This window comes from Misgurnus anguillicaudatus, chromosome 21, assembly GCF_027580225.2.
Source record: "Misgurnus anguillicaudatus chromosome 21, ASM2758022v2, whole genome shotgun sequence".
In the NCBI taxonomy this organism is placed as follows: Eukaryota; Metazoa; Chordata; class Actinopteri; order Cypriniformes; family Cobitidae; genus Misgurnus; species Misgurnus anguillicaudatus.
Window position 1 is genome coordinate 31593352 of NC_073357.2, and position 22939 is coordinate 31616290.

The following is a 22939-nucleotide window of genomic DNA, read 5'->3' on the forward strand; positions in this document are numbered from 1 at the left end:
CATATATATATATACACCCACACTACAGTACGTCAGTATGTCTGCATCTTAACCACAATCCTCCTGCCTGCTGTGGTGACCGCAAGCAGTCAACAATGCCACGCTCAGCATCATACTGTATAACAGAGTAATCAATACGCACACACACACAAACCACCACCACACTGTTCATCACATCGATCAATAGTTATGTACACCACCACATAGATCAACAAAGCAGTTATGTTTATTTCAAAAACTGCTTTAAAACATATATTCTTAATTCATGGTTCTTAACTCTTTAAACGTAATGTTCACTGTCCACAAGATACTTCGTTTCTTGTAGAAAGTTTTAGAACGAAGTTTTATATGCAATCCTTTTATTTATTTTGAGATATTTTTAATAATTCTACATATTATTTACCACATCTGCTATGAAAAATATGTTTTTAAATCAAAATATATTCTTTATTTTACTTTACCTTAACCAATTAATAAAACTATTTCAACTTAAAATATTTCAATAAGTTATGTCAACTTAAAATAGAAGGTTGAATTGACTTGCATAAGCAAGTTATTTTTAACTTCATGCTGCATTTTTACAGTGTGGGTTTCTTCTGAGTATTTGGGTCCCATGACTTTGTTCAAGTTTTTCTCATGAGTCAACCTACCATAAAACCTAAAACAAGAAGATATGCAAACTTTGTGGTAAATTACTCTTACTTTTTTTGTACTTCTTATTAGTAAAAATAACAATGAGCCATTAATACTGCGATTTTGATGCACAAGAAGGTAATCAGGTCATTATATACCGGTAGATGGTTTCAGCGACAACAACATAAACAAATGGTTTTCTGTGGTTTCCACAGGAAATAGAGAGATTTCAGTCATCTACCGCTGACACTGCAGATGGTTCACCAGACCAAGTGAATATGGAGGGTTAACAACTTAGCAAACACTGAAAGGCGTTGAGTCTTGTGGATAAATTAGTGAAGTTCTCAAGTCAACTCCATTTTTTTTGTTCATGACAGCAGTATGATCTTGTCAGGATTCTGCTAAAGAGTCTTATTTTGTATTTATGTCTAGTCATGATGGCAGGGTTCTAGCAGTCCCATGCTCTATGTGGAGGTTCATGGCCTCTTTATTGGGTCATGTGCTTCCGGTGTCTTGTCTCTTGTCCTAGCCCCTTGGTTTTCGCCCATTACCAGTTCCCTCTTGTAATCTTGTTTGGTTTTTTTTCTATATATAATCTCATTGTGTCCTTAGTTCTGTGCAAGTTCATTTGTATTGTCTGTGTGATCTAGTCGTGTGTATTCCAGTCAAGTATCTAGTCGAGTTTTATTGTCAAGTCTAGTGTTTTGTGTCAGTCTATACTGTTTGCCCCCACGTGGGCCTTTGTTTTGTCGTGTTTCCTGTGTGTTCAATAAAGTCCTTTCGGTTTTCCCAGACATCGTCTGCGATTGGGTTCATCCGTCATCAGTTCCTGACAGATCTGAGCATGTCCAACTGTTAACAAAAGGTTCCCAACCCTTGATGTGATCTGTTGGTCCTGTCACTATGTCTTTGGTAATTTGTATATCCTTAACATATTTTAATGTTTGAAATATACATTGTGGGGCTTCACACATACAGAAGCTCATTTACTGTATGACATAAAAAAGAAATAGGAGTAGAGGATTGAAAATGACAATACAACTGACCGAGCAGCCCTTTAGATTATGAGACAAAATGATAAAGATGAAGAGGTTTTGTCAACCTGCCAAAAGGGAAAAACCCAGATTGCATCTCAAATGATGTACAAATAGGCAACATTATGCAGTGTGCATGAGTGTATGAGTTTTGGACAGTAGTATCTTCTGAAAAAGTATAGATATCACCCAGTTAATAAGCAACTGCACCACCGTGAAAACAACAGTAGGCCTATGTCCATTTGGGAAAACACAAGATTTAGGTAGATTTTACCTCAACACATATAACTTAGTCATTCATTCTCACCATGATGTTAGAAAAGTTATGAATCTGAAGAATTAATATGACAAATCTTTAAAACAACTATAGTAGTGGTCTGTAAAATTAGTTGTCCTTGTTTCCAACAGACCTATATCAGTTTTGTGTTTTGACCCATTTATCAAACTACCATTGTGCTGTATAGTGGCTTACATTTCCTATTTGTAGTGTTTGAACTGAGAAAACCACAAACATTAAACAAATGTTACACACACACATATTAAAATGCCCAAGTTTTAAGATCCAGCTGGTTCAAGTCATTAGCAGTACTGCAGAGAATTAAACTGCAGATCTGTCAGTTAGTGAACAGGTTACACCAATTTACTGCAAACTGGTCTCCATTTAAACACACCACTAACAAACTAAAAAGAGCATGTGAATGTGAGCTTTACACACACATGCACTCACAGCCAATACTGACGCAGTTAATGTTTTTTATGTGTAAACCTCCTCTTTTGTTAAAGGGAGAGTTCAGCCCAAAATTAATTTACTCGTCCTCATGTAGTTGAAAACATGCAGTGGCGGCTCGTGAGTGACTGCTCATCCGAGGGGCGCTAATTGAAAATATGTGTTTGGAGTGTCATGTGTGTTGCTTGTGTTTTTTAAAAATATGTGTTTGTTGCGTCATGTGAACCATGTGCATCACATGTTTGTTTTTTTCAAAATAAGTGCCTACTGCACACGCGTCAAAACCACTTATGATAAAAGAGACGCTCACGTTCACAAAATACAAGACACTCCTTTAACAGTAAACTCTGATTACGCATGAGATTATGCGATTATCTGGCAAACGCGAGCATCTCTCCCATCACAAACCCTTAAGACGCACCCGCAGCAGGCACTTATTTTGACAAGACACGTCATGCACACAGGATCTCTTGATGCGCAGAACACATATTTTGAAATTACAAACCACACACATGACGGGCTACAAACATGTTGTGACGAACTTCACATCGAGCGCCCTCGAAAAAAGAAGTCACCGGCCGCCATATGAAAACATATGAGTGGTTGAGCACAAAAGGGATATTTTGATAAATGATGGAAGGCACACAGTTGATGGTCCCCACTATGCAGAAAAAACAAATACTGGTACTTTCAACAGTGTGATTGCCATCATTTATCAAAATTCCCATTTACACTTAATGATTTTTCGTGTGGGGTGAAACCTTTTACCAAATAACAGAATATGTGAGATCCTTCACCCATTTATGCATTGTACATCATTTGGAGTTTTGGTTCTTTACCACTGTCGCCCTAGATTAGTGTTTGGTGATTTCTGCTAATATTGCTTTTACAATCTCATAGACTTTAATCTTATAATCTTAAATTACTTTACTTTCTTTTCAGTATGTAATGCTAAGGTTCATTTCATGGTATTATTGCGAATTCTCTCTATGTAACATTTCTTTAATTTCCTTGTAAGCTGGAAAGGCATGTCTGGTTCTGTTATTTCTTCAAATGGATGACTTAATGTATGATAGTCTCAAAAACAGTATAACCCCTTTAGTAAATTACAGTCTTAAAATTTGCAATAATGTTATATATATGCTACATATTGAATACGTTTCCTGTGATTTTCTTTATAGATTCTTCTAAACATGCTTTGAAATAATGCAACATTAAAAAAAACGAACTGTTCTGCACAGTGTTTTGTCCCCCCCTTTTGGTTAAAGTGTATTACAGCAATAAATAGAAAGAGGAAAGAAGTTCAAATAATAAAGGTTACTATATTCATAGACATTTCAGATATCTATTTTTAACAGTTGTGAAGTGTTGTAATAAAAATCTCTAGAATATTCCACTTCGTTTGAACATATATGTAAGTAGAAGTAATATAGTTATCAAAATAAATCCTTTACATCTTTTTAAAAAATTAAGCATTGTGGCACCGACATCATTTTTATTCTTCCTCTTTCTAAGAGTTTAAAATGTAGTCGTCAGGAGGACGTCAAAGCTAAAGCGTCGTTCCTTCCTCAATTCAAACTCTTCATTTGACTTTTGATTTGCGGCGCGACTTTGTGTGCAGACTTCACAACTTTTTCAAACAAACTTCATCTTTCCCAGCGGAGTTCGTATGTGTCTGTATACGACTTACGAAGATAGCGTTACGAATTAAGGATATTTGACGTACAAAGATTTTACACGATGGCTTTAAAGTTTTGCGATGCCTTTTGGGTAAGTCTATAAGTTAAGCATCTTACATTTAAGTGTAGCCTATGAACTAGCCTAAAGCAATTATTACTTAAATATGAACTAATGGTGAATTAAGGCATGTACCAGAGTCATCATCATTAAGTAAAACATGAATTAATTCACTTCATTATATAATTAATTAAGTGTAACCAGTAGTGAAACTGTTTCGCTGCCCGTTGTAAGTCAATACATTGTGTTATAACATTAAAGAGAGAGTTCACCGCACTGATCTCGATCTTCTGTCCTCGACATTTCGCTTAATAAGCTTATGTTTTCCCCAGTGGGTGTCTAGCTGTATGCTTCTAATGTGTGGTGTCTTCCAGGGTGCTGACTTTACTGACCAATCAGGTTATGAAGCCATTTTGCAGAGGTTACAGGATGGCAGACACATGTGCAAAGATGTGGAAGAGCTGTTTAAAATGAGGTATGAAAGAAATCTCTCAGTGTTCGTGTCTGTGAAAGCCTCTGTGTGACTTCTACTCTCACCCGCAGAGCAATGGCTGAGGAGAGGTACGGAAGAGAGCTGGTAGCCATTGCTCGGAAAGCAGAAGGTCTAACTGAGATTGGGTAAGTTGGTTTTTGAACAGAGCATTGCTCAACAAATGCAAATATACAATATTAAAATACTGGGTTTAAAGCAATTCAAACTGGGTTTTTAGGCCAATGACATATGGTATCTAAAAGACAGAACACATTTGGGCTAAAAGGTCCTTTTGCTTTATAAACCAAAAGATGGCTTCATTGTTATTAAAACGCAAGGTTAATTTTATTTCTCAAATGGCCTAATATTTGGGCCAGGGTTTAATTTTCGCAAAAATGTTAAATACACAATATTATAAAACATGTAAACATGGTATATTCTTGATTATTTAATATTAATAACATTACATTTGCTCAAATTCTCATTCCATCTGCTGTAATTATTATAGTTTGCCCTCGTCCACAAAATCCAACAGCTTGGAATAAAACTATATGTAAATAAAACATACTAAAACTATGACCACAGCACCCAACAATTTTGTGTGTCACCATGCCGCACCCTTAGCACCATATAAATAAATGAAACATGCTGTTGCTGTTCACAGTCGATTAGGGGCTATTTTTATTTTAATATTTGTATTGTGCTGTATCATAAAAAAGTCATGGCTGCCGAGCTTCGCGTTGTGCCTAACAACAGCTCTTTATCCCACGATACAGCACAGCCTCTTTTGCCTTATTGCTGACATAAAATTACTTTTATAAACATTTCACCAGAAAAAAATAGATATGACTTAATTTGAAATTTGCTGACTAAAGCTATTTTAATGGTCCTCTAATGATGGTCCAAAATGCCTCACGACAAGTAACTTGGCCTAGCACCACTGTATGGAAATTTCATCGATAGAAACATTAATCTTTATTGAAAGTTGGTCATATTTGTAGTTGAAATGTAACATAAATTTAGAATTTTGTGCCCATTTGACTGAGAAAAGTCAAAACGTGACTTTAGGGCACATTTGTATGGAAAACTACAACTCCCACGATGCACAGCTCTGCAAGCCACTCCCATTAATCGGAACAGCGCTCAGATATGCATTTGTGTACATAAATGCCACGTTAGTATAAAAAAGAAAATAGAAACACTCACTTTATAGTCAGACGTCCGTTTATCCCTGCAGGCTTTGGCTGTTGCTTCCAGTTTAGAATTCTAAAATATGTATCCAAGATGCCCCTGTTCATATACGGTACGAAGCTTGGGTAGGAGCAAGCTGCATTCAGTGTCTGATATATTTTTGAGAGTGCTTGGCCAAACATGTATATTCCCAAAGAAGAAAATGCCGCATCCTGCACACAAACACGGCCACCGCACAATATGTATACTCTACAGACGTGCTGGCTCAGCGCTTGTGCTCGTAAGCCAAAACATGTCTGTGAAATAAACAAGCGCAAATACCTCTTCTTGCCCAGAACATTCACCAAAAAAGTCCATATCCTGATCTGATATGAAATGTTATACAGAAAGCACACAGCGAGAGTACAGCCACTACTAGTCCGTCTAAGCTCGAGCCAGTCCGGGCTTCTCTACGCAGCAAAGGCCGATGGTTGCAGCGTCTTTCCCGGGCTTCTCTACGCAGGCCTACTCCTCGGGCTTCTGTTCCTCCGCCTGCCTCAGCTCTTTGCTGTATTGTGGCTCATAAAGGTCCAATGAACAGCGGATTACAGCATCACGCTTGCGATTACCTTCCGCTATTATTGTAACATGAAGTCTGGCTCGCTCCACAATGTCTCTTAGCTTAGCTCAGCATAAAGATGGCGGCTGATCGTTTTTTTATTTCGTCTGTGTTCGTATATTTTCTTAAGTCCCACCCACTGATCTGTAATAGGTCTTTAGCGTGAGTGGGTCCCACCCATAGCCCCCACTTTGGAAAAATGAGGAATGAGTGTTTGTAGTCTTACACCCTCGACAAAGATACAGCAGTTCCTTCTTTCAATGACGCAAAATGACGATTTTTACATCATTGAAAGAAGGAAGTGCAACACTGAAATCTGTGTTTCTTCCGTCTCAGGGGAAACTGAGGGAATGATGCACGACCATTCACAAACATGACTGGGGTTCTAACGATACAAAGCTTAATGCAAATCGGTGAAGTGTTCCTTTAACCCAGTAATTCTTAAAGTGTGGTCCGCGGACCAGTAGTGGTCCGCCATCGCCTCCTAGTGGTCCGCCAAAAGATGACCTAAACTAGGCAAGTGTTTATAAAATCGGCACTTATTTAAGTAGATTTTTAATGCACTTGCGAAACTTGTGATATCACTTCTTGCCATTCTGTTTAAATAACGTAAAAATGGATCGGTGGCTAAACAAAATAGTAGTCAGAAGAAAAGATCAAGTGTCAACTGAAAGCAGCTAAAATCCGCAGATTTATTAGTTTTGTAATGTACTAGTTTTTGTTTCATGTGTAAAAATCCCTGTAATTGCAGTGATATTAGACATTAAGGGGAAAAAATTTTCAGCATTTTACTGTGACCATAGTTACAACCATAGACTTTCTATACCCACCACCTCAGTTTTAAACTATTGGCTCTATGGACTAAGTGGGACCTAGGCTGTTACAGTATGTTTAATTGCAGTTTTTGTCATTAAGCTGCAACTTATTTCACATTTACTTTTTCAAATGAAATAAAATTCATATAATAATTTCTGAACATATTGCATTTGTGTTTAAATTACTTTTTGACTTGAAACAGTTGCATATTAAACTTAAATTTAGCTTATCCTTCCTATTTTTTATGGGGGGGGGGGCGTGTTAGAGTGGGATTATGTTAGGTGGTCCTCAGAAAAAAATTGGAAGATAAAGTGGTCCTTGGGCTGAAAAAGTTTGAGAAACACTGCTTTAAACCTACTGAAAAATCCAGCTAAAACCAGCATAAGCTGGTAGCTGGTTTAAGGTGGTTTATGCTGGTCCTCCCAGCCTGACAAAGCTGGTCATGCTGGTGGGCCAGCTGGTATTCCAGCCTGACCAGCTAAGTCCAGCTAGACCAGCTTAAAATGTGTCCAAAACACAGCTAGACCAGCTTGCTACACCAGCAAAACCAGCTAAAACCAAGCTGGAGACCAGCTAAGACCAGCTCACCAGCTTATGCTGGTCTTAGCTGGATTTTTAAGTAGGGAAGGTGGAGGATGAGTAATTTTATTTTATTGTGAGAGCTGCTTAAGTGGTGTAGGCCTTTGCAATGGAAAAAAATGCGCTCTATGTTTACATGAAATAAACACTGTCACCTTGTTACACCATATTGTTTGCTTTAAACCCAGCATTTGGGTAGAAAAAAACAGAGTTTATAGTGTATGCACAGTATCAATACAGGTAACTATTATACAGGACTAATCACGTTACTCCTAATACTCTGTATTTTTGTTAAAGGTGCAGTGTGTAAATTTTAGCGGCATGTAGTGGTGAGGTTGCGAATATAACCAATGGCTCAGTCCACTGCTCACCTCTCGCTTTTGAAACACATAAAGAAGCTAGGGTAGCCACCACCGGACAAACATGTCATCGTCGGAGACAACTTAGTATAAAAGTTTGTCCGTTAAGGGCTTCTGTAGAAACAAAATGGCGACTTCCATGTAAGGGGACCCTCGGTGTATGTAGATAAAACGTCTCATTCTAACGGTTCATTATGAAAGGTCTTTATACACCCCTGATAATATAGTTTTGTATATTACTTTGCATTTCTGTCAGGAGATCCTTCTAAAAATTACACACTGCACCTTTAACTCAAAGTGCATTAATTTTAAAGTAGTCCAGAAAGGAAAGGTATGCATTGTTTATAGAATTTATGTAAATCTGTTAACCACTGCATAATAAATTACGAATATACCCAGAAATATGCATACTATGTATGGATACCCCGCGTCTTTTTCATTTAGTTTTCTAAATATATTCATTTTTACACTTAGAACATTAAAAGCATCATTTGACAAGATGAAAGCTGGTATGTAAATTCAAAAATCCTTTTTTGCAAACCATCTGACATTTACACAAAACAAGCTACTGTCATGTACTTAAATTGAGTTGCTTTGGTCTTTTTCAGAGATTGAAAAGACAGGAAATCTGCACATCCAACTATCTGAAAAGATACGGGAGGACGTCCAGAAAGTCGAGGCGTTTCGAGAACACCAGAGGGAACAGAGAAAAAAGCTTGAAAATATGTGTTAAATTAAATGATGCCGTTTTATTACACCTTAGCATTTTGGTCTATGTGCAAGAGGAAGGAAACTGTCATTTTTTGTGTGGTTTTATTATGGTGTAAATGTAGCTTTTGCTCATGGGCAAGTTCATTAACCACAAGCATTAACTGTGGTTAATGAATGTGTTTTGTAAGTAAAGATTTTTAAGGAATGAAATTAATAAAAAGATGAATGTAGTATGTCTTTTCTGCACCAAATAGCTTGAAGAGATTATTGAAAAACTTCAGAAGTCTAAAGTGGCATTGCACAAGAAGACCATGGAGGTAAGACACTGTAGGATACTTTATAGCCTGAGGTCATTTGACTTCCTCTTTAGCCATAGAGGTTTAAGGCCTTAATGACACATTTTTCAGTATTAGCCAAAAGAGGAAGATACTGCAGAAACTGAAAGCAGAAGGCACTGGCTATGTATTGACTGTATTTGCAGAATGTACTTGGATATAATTAACATATAACACTCTTAAAAATAACTGCAGAGTTTATAATTTGTTTAGGATTTAAAGACAGAGAATAATTATTTTGACTACAAAAACATAAAACATTAAAGAGAATAAAATATTTACAGAGAGATGGGACAGTCAAAGCTAAAAAGGAAAATAGAAAAAGACAGAATGGGGTTTGTTTGTATATTGACAGCTATAGTAACCCTAGATATATTAAGACCTGAACTTCCTGTGCTTTACAGCACAGAAATACCACAGTCATATGATGAGATCTGCTTCTTTTTCCACTCACTCACTTTGAAGTTTCAGTCACTTTAAACTTTGCACTATTTATGTTTCTCAGTCAAAAAGGTTACATGAGCAGAGATGTAAAGAGGCCGATGAAGCTGAGCAAGCAATAGGGAAGAAGACAAATGTGAACACCTCCACCCACCGGCAATCAGAAAAGGTGTGATGGCCTGAAATGCAATTTTCCACTTGGTTGTCACATCTTTATTTGTGTAGTAGAGCAATCAGCTTACCTGTCCATGAACAGTTTGTGCTGTGCTCAAGTGGAAATGAAACTGGAATGTTTCTTGCTGTGCTCCAGATCATTTGGGCAGATAACGCAAAAGCTGCTTTTGTTAAAGGCGGAGTGCACAATGTTTCAAAACCAATGTTGATATTTGAAATCACCTAAACAAACACGCCCCTACCCCAATAGAATCTGGACCTTCTTTTGATAGACCCGCCCCACACATACGCAACCGCGGCAAGGATGTCGGTTAGTAGACAGGCCCCTTACTGCAAGTGTGTTTTGGTAGTCGGCTCGACTCCCTTTTCCAAAGCGTTTTTCAAACATTGTGCACTCTGCCTTCATAGCAGTTAAAAATACTGAGTAATAACATTCAATTATGCTACATTTGCACTAATTTTTGTATCTCTATATAACAAGATCATTTTAGTTATTTATATAGATTGCATGTTTTTAGTCATTATTTTTTTAAATCCTATCGTAAAAAATGACCTCTGGCAGGTTTGCGGTAACAGTATGGCCAAAAAGGGATTAAAGCAATGTTAGTGTGTTTCAGTATGACTCGACATCAATGCAAATTTAAATTATTTAAATAGTCACTATTACTAATAGTCACTAATACAACTAGTCACTGTTATTCACTTTTTTGGGGGGATAGAAAAAAGGGTGGTAACACTTAAACCATCATAAAAAATTCTGCACATTTTGCTTTTATTCATGATGCTCTTAGAGCAAATTTAGCCATTCATAGTTTCATTTCTGATGATCAGATTTTTTTAACATTTCAGATACAATGTATATTTAACTTATCAGTCTTGCACTATGTTGTAGGTGCTGAACAGGGCCCGGATATGCAGGCAATCAGCCAATCTTGCAGGTTTGTGCTTAAAACGTCTTTATTGTTATAATTATGTTGGCAGCAAGAGATTCAAAGTAATGAAATTATTCTGTATGGAGAGATAAAACATTCAACTAGAGAGCTTGTTTAGAGAGCTTTGTGATTTAAGAAAAAAATTAGATTTAAACAATGTAGATATGGCTAAAATAGGCTTCATAAGTAATACAATACTTGGCACAGTGACAATAATAATTTCATTTTGTTAATTCAGAAAAACAGTACACATGGAATGCTGAACAGCTACAAAAATCTCTTCAGGACTGGGAAAGCACATACAGGAGTGCGTGTGAGGTACAGAGCACAAGTATACACAAACGTGCATAATAAAACAAAACATGCATTTAAAAAAAGCCATTAAAAATGTACTCAAACAAATCAGCAAAGCTTTAATATTTATTTCAAGGGAATGGCTAAATAAATAGGCATGTATTAAAGGCCACCTATTTTAGCCTTTTTACAAGATGTAATATAAGTCTCAGGTGTGCCCAGAATGTGTCTGTGAAGTTTCAGCTCAAAATACTCCACAAATCATTTATTACAGTGTGTCCAAAATGCCCCTATTTGTGTGGGAGCAAAAATGCGCTGTTTTAATGTCTGTACCTTTAAACGGAAATGAGCTACAGCTCCTCACTTCCTTACAAACAGACAGTGAGCACTTTCAGTTAAAAATAGATCTGATTAATACAGTCTGAGACATTAATATCTAGTGGGCAGAGTGCAACTCGCTGAGAAAGGAAACTATGGTAATGCAGGACTGTAAGTGGGCGGGGCTTTATCAATGTGACCTCACATAAGAAAAACATGTCTAATGAGACTGCTTTGGTTTAATAGGGATTAAAAAACAAGGAGCGAGTGGATTTTTGTCATCGTAGGATGGTTATGTTCACACACTGCCAACACACATTATGTCCAAACACCTTGTAAAAGTAGATTTTGCATAATAGGTGCCCTTTGGAGGACAGGTTTGGTGTTTTGCACTTGGAGCCCTGTTTTCAGATTGTTTATGACGGTTTTGACTGAGGTTTGGACATGTGGTGCTGGCCCGAGAGTTTTCGGTTTCTGTTGTGTCACCCCACCACCTCCACAATGGCTGCATAGGTGCACTGGAACAATCCTTCCCAAAATGCATTAAACTTTTGCATTGATATATACACTAGATGTGGCCTTGGCTACGGCAGTCCATTGGACTGAATGCATCAACTAGAGCCGCCATCTTGAAACAGGGGAATCCCGCATCAGCGTCATTGTATGCAATGGTGTAATGGAAATAAAATCACCATAAATCGTCATGAATGCGATTTTCTTGGTTTTCTTTTGGTTCGTTTCAACAAAAAAATTAAAAAGTTTTGAAATTATGAAAATGTACGTTTTCTAAATATAATGCATAGTGCTACAAGGCCTAACATCTATACGCAGCACAAAAGAAAAAAAAATTCGAAGTACAGGCGGAGATAGCAGCTTTACCTAGATACTTCCTATGACAAGACCCGTGTTCTAAGATGGCGGCTGTTTTGACGAATGCTCAGAACCCCAAGGCGACATCTAGTGCAAATATCTATGAAACTTTCGTTTACAAAGACGTGAAACTCACCGAGTGGTCAGGAGTGTTCACTGATGTGCTCACACAGAGATCACTGCAAAAGATGCTTTCCAACAGGTGTTTTAGCATTCGTTGTAAACTTTAGGACCTATTTTTCCAAACGCCTCACACCCGAATATTCTTCCGTTGAGAGCTTGAATAATAGACACTCCAGCCCAGTTGGTGGCGATAATCCGCCTTTGCCAATTGCAAGAATACAAACAACGTTCCCGGCGCGGAGTAATACCGTACCTCATAGCACATTTAATACAAGTCAATGAAGTTGGACAAAAACTACGATAAAACCTGTCGGAGAGCATCTTTTGCAGCGATTTTTGTGTGAGTATATCAGTGAACACCCCTGACCACTCGGTGAGTTTCACGTCTTTGTAAACAAAAGTTTAATGCATTTTAGGAAGGATTGTTCCAGTGCACCTATGCACCCATTGTAGAGGGGGGGGCTTATACAACAAAGACCCACAATTCTCGGGACAGCATCATATGTCCAAATTTCAGTCAAAACCGTTCTATTTCATCATAAACAATTGGAAAACAGGGCTTTAAGTGTAAAATACCGAACTTGTCCTTTAAAGCAGTCACGGCAAGTTTTAAATAAGTCAAAATGTATGTGCTAAAAATAATTGTACATAATAAATTATTTGAATTAGCAAGTATTTATGCATCTTGTTGCAGGTGTTTCAACAGCAGGAGTCTGAACGCATTAATATCTTACGCTGTGTGTTATGGGATCACTGCAATCTGCTGTCTGTGCAGTGTGTGAATGACGATGAGGTAAACGTACATGTCAGCCTTTGCTCACTGTATCTCTATAGAATTCAAAGGCAAATGCTGTTATTTACACCGACTGTTATTTACTACTACTTATACAAGCCTAAACTAGTTGAGTACACAGATTTCTTCTTTGGTAGTGCTATGAAGAAGTAAGGAAGGTTTTAGAGTTGTGTGACATCATTGCTGACAACAACTGCTTCATTGAGATGAAAAAGACGAGCTGTCGTCCACCAGGTACATTAAACTTCATTATTATTATAATTCACTGGTGTCTATGAAGGACTGTCAAAATACCATACAAAAGTATAAAAAATACATTAATTGATTTTATAATAATTTTACTTCCCTCCATGTTTATTTAGCACCCACTGAGTTTCAGTGTTACAGCGAAGTGAATTCTAATCAAAGTCCCAGGAGGCTTGAAACAAACAGGTGAACATCTAAACCACCTACAGTATATGGTAAAAATAAACAATAAAGGTGAATTAACTTTGACTCTGGAACTGTTGTGAATTTCGATTTCTCTAGATTATCTGTCATGCTGCCGATTAGGGTGCCCTTTTGTGGTCAGTATCGCTATTAAATTACACTACATGTAATACTTGAAGTTCAGTAGCATTCAGAATTATTGGCACACTGATTCATTTTATGAAGGACTCTAAGCATTGCTGTCTTTATCTGTACATCTTAGGAAACCTAGAAGGAGGCAGGAATTCGGGTGGACCCTTTACACCTGCTGAAGAAAGAGGAGGCATATCTGAGAAGTACATGGTGTTGTATAATTTTAGAGCTCAGGTAAATGAATTTTTAACATTTACATTGAGGTTTTCTTTATGTGCATTCATTTTATATTTTATATATTCTTATCTCAACTTTTCCTCAACAATCTTTTTTCAATGCGTGCACTTTTGGTCTTTGTGCAGCGCCTCGTGGGTGTGTTGGCATTTGGCCTGGCCCCGTTCATTCCTATGGCTCCAAACAGGGATGAATTTAGAAGCCACCAAACACTTGTTTTCCCTATTTAAAGACTGTTACATGAGTAATTACACGAGTAAGTATGGTTGCACAAAATAAAAACTTTTGTTTGTAGCCATAGGAATGAATTTGGCTAGGCTAAATGCTAACACATTTACGAAGCGCTTTACAAAAATTAAGGGCCCTGTTTTAACAATCTAAGCGCATTGTCTAAAGCGCACAGCGCAACGTCTAAATGGGCGTGTCCGAATCCACTTTTGCTAATTTAACCACGGGAAAAATGGTTTGTGCGCCGAGTGCATGGTCGAAAAGGGTTGGTCCTATTGTAATGGGAGTATTTTGGGCGTACCGTGCAGTAAACCAATGAGAGTCACAGCTCTCATCCCCTTTAAAAGCAAGTTGCGTTGGCGCTATGTCCCTATTTAGATGACGAACTTTGTAAACTGAAAAACTAAGCGGAGGAAGAAGATCCCCAGTTTAGGATTAATGTTAAATAATTGTGTTGTTTTTCACTTGTATTGAACTTGTTATTTTTTTATTAAAACCTTTAAAACCCGTTTTCTTTTAGTCATGGAAGTAAAAAAGCAGGCTTTTAATTGCTTTTAATGCCAAAAAATAATTGACAAGTATGTAAGATAAGGTTTGTAGTCTAAAAATACTTTATTTGTAACAAACAGGAGATAAAGAATTTATAAAACGGCTCTCCTCACGTTTCAGCACTTTGGACAGCGTTTTTTAGCAAAGAGTTTTTTTAAGCATTACTTAAAAATGTTTCTCATCTCAATTCCGCAGGTACAGAGTCATCATATACAATAAATCCATGAGGTAGCATTAAAAAAACATTTAAAAACAGATGCAATTGTTTAAAGCAAAGCATTTATTTACTTACCAGGCTGCAGGTGAAGCAGCTCTTTGCGCCTTCTAACATCTCATAATTAGTCCTCATTTATGTCCAAGATACTCAATAATAATCTTTTACATTCAATCATTTAATCTTTCATATTTAAAAGCATTTTTGTGCTGCTGCGCATTCATGTACTTTGTGATAAGCAAACCCGCGTTGTCCTCCCGTTTAGCGCATTTTACTAATGCGCTCTTTAAATAACATAAAACATATTGCGCCATTGACTTTAGACTTTAGGGGCCCTATTTTAACGATCTGAAACGCAAGTCCGAAGCGCAAAGCGCAAGTGAGTTTGTGGACGGATCTTGGGCGCTGTTGCTATTTTCCCGGCGGGAGAAATAAGTCTTGCGCCGGGCGCAAATCAATAAGGGGTTGGTCTGAAGTAGGTTCATTATTCATAGGTGTGGTTTGGGCGTAACGTCAAATAAACCAATCAAAACGCTATCCAACATTCCCTTTAAACGCAAAGGCGCAAGTTCCATAGCGGGTTGCTATTATTATGACGGATTTACCAGGCGCACGCCATGAGCGGTTCACAGGAGACCCACGTTCTTGTAAGAACAGTCAAAGACAGACAAGTTGTTTTGAAAGAGGATGGGAGAAACCCGCCCAAATCAGCGTCGGTTAAACAGAGAGGAAAAATCCGCAATATTCTCATAAGCTGCGCCAAGCAATACAATGATGTAAGGACACGGGGAGATTCCAAGCTTGCCAGCATAATACGGGCATGCCGGGCACACAGGAGGACATCGCTGCGTCCACCCTCACCGCTGAAAGGGTTTGGGGGCTTTGAAATCGGACCCAAGAAACGCAAGCAAGGTCCAACCCCAAAGTACACTTACAAATCAAGTTCATATACATTAAGGTTTCTTATGAAAACATTTTAATTATTATTTAGATAAAATAGAGCAGGTTTTTGTTGGTCAATGGCGTAGTCTATTTTAGTTGCCTCAAAATAGCAACGCGCCAACAATGCGCCTGAACACACCTCGTTTTCCGGAACGCCCATGGGCGCAAAAAGGGGCGCAAATGCATTTGCTGTTTAAACAACGCGGCGCTAAACGTGAAAATTAGGGTGGAAACTAGCGAAAGACACTTGCGTCGCGCATTGCGCCGCATTGCATAGAGCCCTAAAAGTGCACGCATTAAAAAAAGATAGGTGTGTATTAATTCATCTAAGTTCAGGTAAGAACATAGTAAAATATTGAAAGCGGTGGTGTTTTCCTTTAAAGCATTAAAATACTAGCATTTTTATATAAGCATGAAAATAAGTTCAAAGGGATCCCCTGCACAAATGGCACACATTTTTCTCAAGAGTTTGTATCCCTGCAATACATACTAACTACTGTATGTAAATAAATACAATACAATAAATACATACAATTCAAAGTTGGGTAGTGGTTAACTGTAACTCTGCATCTCACTTCCTGTCTTATTTTTAGGAAGCAGATGAGCTGTCTATAAGTAAAGGAGACATTGTCACAGTAACTGAGCAAGGTGAAGATGGGTGGTGGACAGCATGGAAAAATGGCTTATGTGGGATGGTCCCTGGAACTTACTTGACCAAAATCTCACAGCAAAATAGAGATCCTCCCTCTCCTCATACTGAATGCCTTCCCATCAAGTTGAATTAAGCAGATATGGATATGGAACTAATATGAATTGAGTCCGTACACTAAAACTAAAGATTACGTCCATGTGATGTAAAAGAAAACGTGACTCAATGGACCAGCCTACCTTATTCCACTGCTCTGTGCTCCATTTCCATGCCCATTGTAAGCACTTTTAATGGTGGAAAGAGGTGTCATGATACTCACTCTGACCGGTTTGCAGCTACGCAGCCCTACAGTATATGAAATGTGCTGTTGTGAAACATGCCTCACACAATCAGCATTAAAATTTTGTGTTGTTTGTGGAATAATAGACCTACTGTTGGTTTACACCATGTGGGACCATGTGTGGTTTCGGTCTTTTCTGACCCAGTCGCCTTGCTATAACAGTTTGCCTCTTATTAAAGTTGCAAATCAGATCTTCATTTCCGTCCATTCCACTGCATTCAATCACAATTACAAGAACTGATTATTTGCTTACCATCTGATCTACACAGATTTAAATATGTGGCCTTGTTAGGAAATGACCAGCGATATTCCTGTCACCTGTATTTGTTCATAATATTTTATCTCATCAGTGTATATTTGTATTATTGATATACAAAAATTGTATAGAATCAGAAACAATACAAAGCCATTAGTCTGACGGTTGAATTCAATGCTTACAATCGATAAAATTACCTTTATGAATGTTTTTTTTTTATGAAACATTTGTATATATTGAGAATTAACTGGCTGTGACATATACTATAATATATTCTGGTAAAATAATCAACATTGTAAGAGAACAATCATAATTCTCTGCTTTCAAATGCTGGGGGCGTGTCTGCTAAAACCACGCCCACTCGCATGGAAGCTGCCTGTCTCTCAACTTTCAAATACTGCTACAACGTGAATGTATGCTTGCGATTGTGTTATGGGTTTTAGCCCTGCAAAATAATCCTTAACACACTCAGAAATGTATAAAAATTAAACTGGGTAATTCCATAATTCCGTACTCCATTGTCTTTAATGTGTTTTAGCGATACATTTATAAAAATATGTGTATATACATAAATTCATACATATATGTATATATGTATTTTATTTATTTATTTATTTTAAATCTTAACTAATTTTTAAATCAAATTTGAAACATTTTACATTAGTGAATGCACCCCAAACTAACATCAATTACTGTAATGACATAAACAAGAATAAAAAAATGCTTAAATACAATATATTGTTAATTTTTTGTTCATAATGCATTTACTAATGTGAACAAATACAACCTTTTTGTAAAGTAAAGACATTTGTATTTTATATTATTCAGTACACATAAACAAATAATTCAGGGTTTGTTCTGTTCAGAGTAAGGCATATGATCCCTGAACGAGCAACACGAATCAAACTTGTATACAATTCGAGGTACAACTCTTATTAAAGATAGAAAAGTGATTTAGTTAAGAGCAGATTTTCTCTCAATGCTGTTTGATTAACACGGGTGACAGACAGGAGCAAAATTAGGACCAAAGTCCGGATCTAATATACTGTTACACATGCTTTTTCTCTTTTAGCTGTTTACTTTCTATATTGTGGAGTTTATGAGGATACTTTCAAAAGCTGGGAATTTTGACGCATGTGTGTATTTAAGGCTAATACAGCGGCAAAAATACTCACAAACTCAATGAGAAGTGGATGCGCGGCTTGCACGTTTCTTTCAAACAGAAACAGCGTGCGCATGTAGCACTGTTGTTTGTGTTTCAATGGCTTAAAATCACTTAATTTAAAACTGCGTTGCTTAAATACATGTACAAAAGTTAAGCTTTTGTGACCACGCGCACAGCAGTTAAGTGTGTGCGCTCAATCTGCACAGACTGCTTAAACTTCGGCAGCAAATAAGGTGACTATAAATTGTAAGACATAACTCGCCAAACTGGCTAGTGATTTGACATCATTACCACAAAAGCTGGTCATGATTTTCATAATTAAATTTACTGCGACCCTGTCGCAGACCCCCCTCACCCCTCATTTTCAAAAACTCATTGGATCTAAACGAATCACAAGAATGGCCTATTTTGGATCAAAAACAGCGAATTTCGCTGAAAGGTGACAAGTTTGCACCCCTGACCGTAGCTTCTCTATGCGTTTTATTGAACACTGGACTGAGCCATTAGTTGCAATTCACAATCTCACTGCTAGATGCCGCTAAAATCTACACACTGCACTTTTAGGTATATGAGATAGCAAGTAAAATACAAAATAACAATACATATAAACACTCACATATACATATGAGCTTAAAGCTTAATTCTGATAAAGCACCTCACATCATCACATGCTGCCACAAAATTAGTGGTTTCTCTTTCCGTCTAATTTATTCATTTAACAAATTGAATATTGGGGGCATTCAAGTTATTTGAAATATTTAAATTTCAACAGTTACTTTTCCTGGTAATTAGTTACTTTTAGAATGATGTAACGCAGTTACTAACTCAGTTACTGTTTTTGAAGTAACGCATATACATATAAACTCTATCCATCCATATACACCCATTAAACACTTGCATATACATATAAACTTGATGCATGCATACACCTATAAAACACTTGCAGATGCATACAAACTTTCAGTTTAAAAGGAAGTAATTTCAGTATAAAAGGAAATCTGGATGGAGGGGAGGAGCTAATTGAACACAGCTACCATGAAGCAGGTGGGTGCAACGCTAATATTTGATGTAACTTGCAGTAATAAAAAACCTTTCACAGCATTGCATTGTTATGTCTCAAGATGCACATAAGTAATGTTTTTTTGGAGGGTATATTTGTAAAAACTAAGGCCTAGTCATGGCTTAATCGAAACCCTGTCCAGGAAACCGCCCAATCTTTTAAAAGTAAGAAGCTATGGTTACTTCTGTATTCTTAAAGTTGAGGTTATGCACTCTGAGTTTACTTTCCTGACCTGGGGGAACTTGCATTTACGTGCAATGACATGTTTTGCATAAAGTTTGTATTTGTTTGTTTTTAAAATTAAGCTTTGCATTTTGGCACTATTCACTGTGTACTGATTGGATAGTGTAGTGGAAAAGTTGTTTGTTTCAGGTGCATCAAGGATCATGCAAAAATAGCCCTTTTAAGTTCTTTAAATGTTCTTTTAAGTCCTGCAAATGAGGTAAGGCATCAGTGGATTTGTTGGCCCAGACCAACCCATAAAGGTAAATCAGGTGGACATCTAGGAACTTTGAGTGGAAACTCTTTTTCATGTTCTATAACCCATTTCTACATTTTTGAAGTATGGCAAGGTGCACTATCCTGTTGATAAAATACCACTACCGTTGGGGCAGCACCATCGTCATGAAGGCGTGTAATGTATTTGGTATGCAAAAGCATTTAGGTAGATATTATTTATGAAAGTAACCACGCGAATGCCAGGCTTCCCAGATGAATAAAGCATAAAACTGCCTCAGCTAGCCTGCAGTCTTCCCATAGTACATTCTGCTGCCATCTCTTATTCTGGTAATAGAGGCACATGCACCTGATCTTAAAGGTGATTCACTAGACCAGACAACCTTCTTCAACTGCTCGATGGTAGGTGCTTTTTGTGGTGGACAAGGGTCACACACTTGCTCTAGTGATAGTGCTTATCTTTGTGATAACCATAACTATTTGTGAGTCACTTAGAATTTTTGCTTACCCATTTTTCTTGTTTCCAACATATGGAGTGTGCCATTGGAACAATACAGACAGTGTTATTAAAATGTGTGTGCAATCCAAAAGACAAATGCAAAAGATAAACTAAAATAGTTTTTAATAGAAACCTACCTGTATAGGTGCTTTGTAACCACTTGGAGAACAGATACATACACTAAACCAAAACAAGAACAATCAAGAACTAAAATAATAAAGGAATCATTAATGTTAAACACACAAGGTTGGGGGAACCAAACTAGAAACAGATGGGACTAATCAATAACTTTAAAAACTACGGCCTGACACACCCTGTGCCATTTTCATTCGAATTGAGCCGATATCCGAGTCATATTGCTCTTTGTTGTGACGGGCCAGATTTCAGCTTTGTCATGGTGTTTGTTGGGGAAAGGACAGATGGTCTTATGTAAATAAGAAATCTATATTTCTTATTTACAAATAGCTAATTATTGTTCTACCGTTAAGGAGACAAAATGATACTTCTAAAAAGTTTTTTCCTATTTGCTTTTGTGCTTTTTACATGTTTTTGCATGAGGTTTGTATATTTAATGAAGCTAATGTTTGCATGTGTTCAATCATCAGTCATCAGTGATTGGAGCTGCTAAATGTAATAACGTCGAATCTTCCTGGTTTTTGCGGGTGCACATAATGAAACACACATGTGACAATAGTCACGAAACACACAAGAAACAATAATATTCAAAGTTATCTACATGCAACCATGTTCGAATTTACTTTGCTGATGTGTTCACATTAAAACACTTTGTTTTTCTTTAGAGATATAGAGTGAATTTTGTGCCATAATTAAACAATCCAGCATGTGGCAACCAAATTCAATCTGCTTTGCAAAGGATAAACTTAACTCGCAAACAAACAGAAAACGCTTAGCAAAAACAAAAGGCAGTTTGTGTAAAAAATGCAAAGGTGTACTGTGTTTGCAGCGGAGATTCTCTTAGGATTGACAATTGCAAATGTATACAGGAGCAGTACCATGATAAGCTTTGTAAGTTGAATTTACTATTAAGAGTAAGGGTGTGAAGATATCTTGTGTGACGAGATCGCGCAAGATTAAATATGTCACAAGATTTCTTGTGGAGGTGAAATGCTGGCTGTTTCTCAAACAAAAGGCTGTATCCATTGGAGGTCACATTTGTAGACTGCATACATCATAAAGAATTATTAGAGAATATAAACAATTATAAAGTTTACTTTTATATTTAGTTAATCCTAAATTATTGTAATATGCTTATGACTTGCGAATGTAAGGCTCAGTTAACTTAAAACCAGGCTTGATGACGTATGCAGCGACCTCCGGAGGATGCAGTTTTCTGTTTGAGAAACGGCCACTGTCCTAATTTCAGTATAAAGTCAAAAGTCGCCATGAAACGGAAGTAGCAATTGCTTTATTTTCCCCTGGTGAAGTATATACGAATGAAATGGCTTCTGGAATGAAATAAGGATTTGAATTTATCCATCGAGATCTGATTGGATCGTTTGAAGTCTGATTGGATCGTTCCCGGACCCCGCCCACCTGCCATACCATATGACCGGAAGTGAAAAGAGATCGTTTTGAGGACAAGAGGAGATTTGCATTTTTGATTAAAGATTATGAGCTCACACAATTTTTTTTTAAATAATGAAGCTCACAGATATGTCATTTGTTAATAATTCCACAATTAAAAAATATATATATTATAGTTTTTCATATCAATTTCATTGCGACTTTAGGTTTCTGGCTTAAGCTATATGTGAATGCATTATATTCTGTCTTTCACTGTGTGTGTTTTTTGTTTGGGTTTCCAATAATATTCATCTGAAACGCGTTGTGATGTCTGTTGATCAGTGTCAGATGAAGCGTCTCAGCTGATTAAACCCTCACTCAGAGTTTACATGATTTAATGTCTGCATGTTCTTGCTCAAGAAAAACAGTCTCTGTATCATTTCTATTGTAAATAATTTGACAAATATTAAAGTTTTAAATGCATTTAAACATTGTTTGGCTAAAGATAAGCATCTAAACTTTAGATTCTAAAGTGAAACTAACAGAAGTGGGTCCTTTAGCGCCCCTGCAGGCATTTGTTATAATACATAATGCTGATTTTATTACATATTACTGTAATGTTTACTTGTTTTTTTTTTTTTATACTTTTTATTTTTTTTGCAACACATACCAACGAACAGAACAGACAGGTCACTGGGGTATCACATACAGATAAGATGTTCATGTACAATTAACTTTATGTCAGGGGTTGCTCTCCAAATAATATCGGAAGAGAGAGAATGAAAAAAAATAATAATAATAATAATAATACATATATATATATATATATATATATATATATATATATATATATATATATATATATATATATATATATATATATATATATATATATATATATATAAATAAATGAAAATGAAAACCAGGAGAATATATGTCTAAAAAAAAAAAAAAAAAAAAAAAGGTTCAAGGTCCTCTCATAAAACAAAAAGCACAGACATTGCAAGACATTTACAACTTCTCATTATGTTCGATCCACACTCCTATACGTTAACCATTTTGACCAGTACTTGTAAAATTTATCCATGCTTAATCTTAGAGAAAAGGTGAGATTCTCCATATCAT

General features: G+C 36.8%; 1 protein-coding gene across 2 annotated transcripts; it reads left to right on the plus strand.

Annotated features, from left to right (window-relative positions):
- The first annotated feature begins 1400 nt into the window (after nucleotides 1–1400).
- pstpip1b (proline-serine-threonine phosphatase interacting protein 1b) lies at nucleotides 1401–17320 on the plus strand. Of its 2 annotated transcripts, none has more exons than XM_073858930.1 (15): nucleotides 1401–1545; nucleotides 4506–4606; nucleotides 4675–4749; nucleotides 8621–8655; nucleotides 8755–8859; nucleotides 9110–9174; nucleotides 9698–9802; nucleotides 10700–10745; nucleotides 10978–11057; nucleotides 13039–13137; nucleotides 13275–13371; nucleotides 13500–13569; nucleotides 13666–13703; nucleotides 13829–13932; nucleotides 16459–17320. In XM_073858930.1, exons 1-15 carry the CDS (start codon nucleotides 1537–1539, stop codon nucleotides 16648–16650), a joined length of 1221 nt encoding a protein of 406 aa, XP_073715031.1. In that variant the 5' UTR covers nucleotides 1401–1536; the 3' UTR covers nucleotides 16651–17320. The 2 variants fall into 2 exon arrangements, with proteins under 2 accessions (XP_073715031.1, XP_073715030.1); XM_073858929.1 differs by lacking the exon at nucleotides 1401–1545 and adding an exon at nucleotides 3885–4164.
- The last annotated feature ends 5619 nt before the right edge of the window (nucleotides 17321–22939 follow it).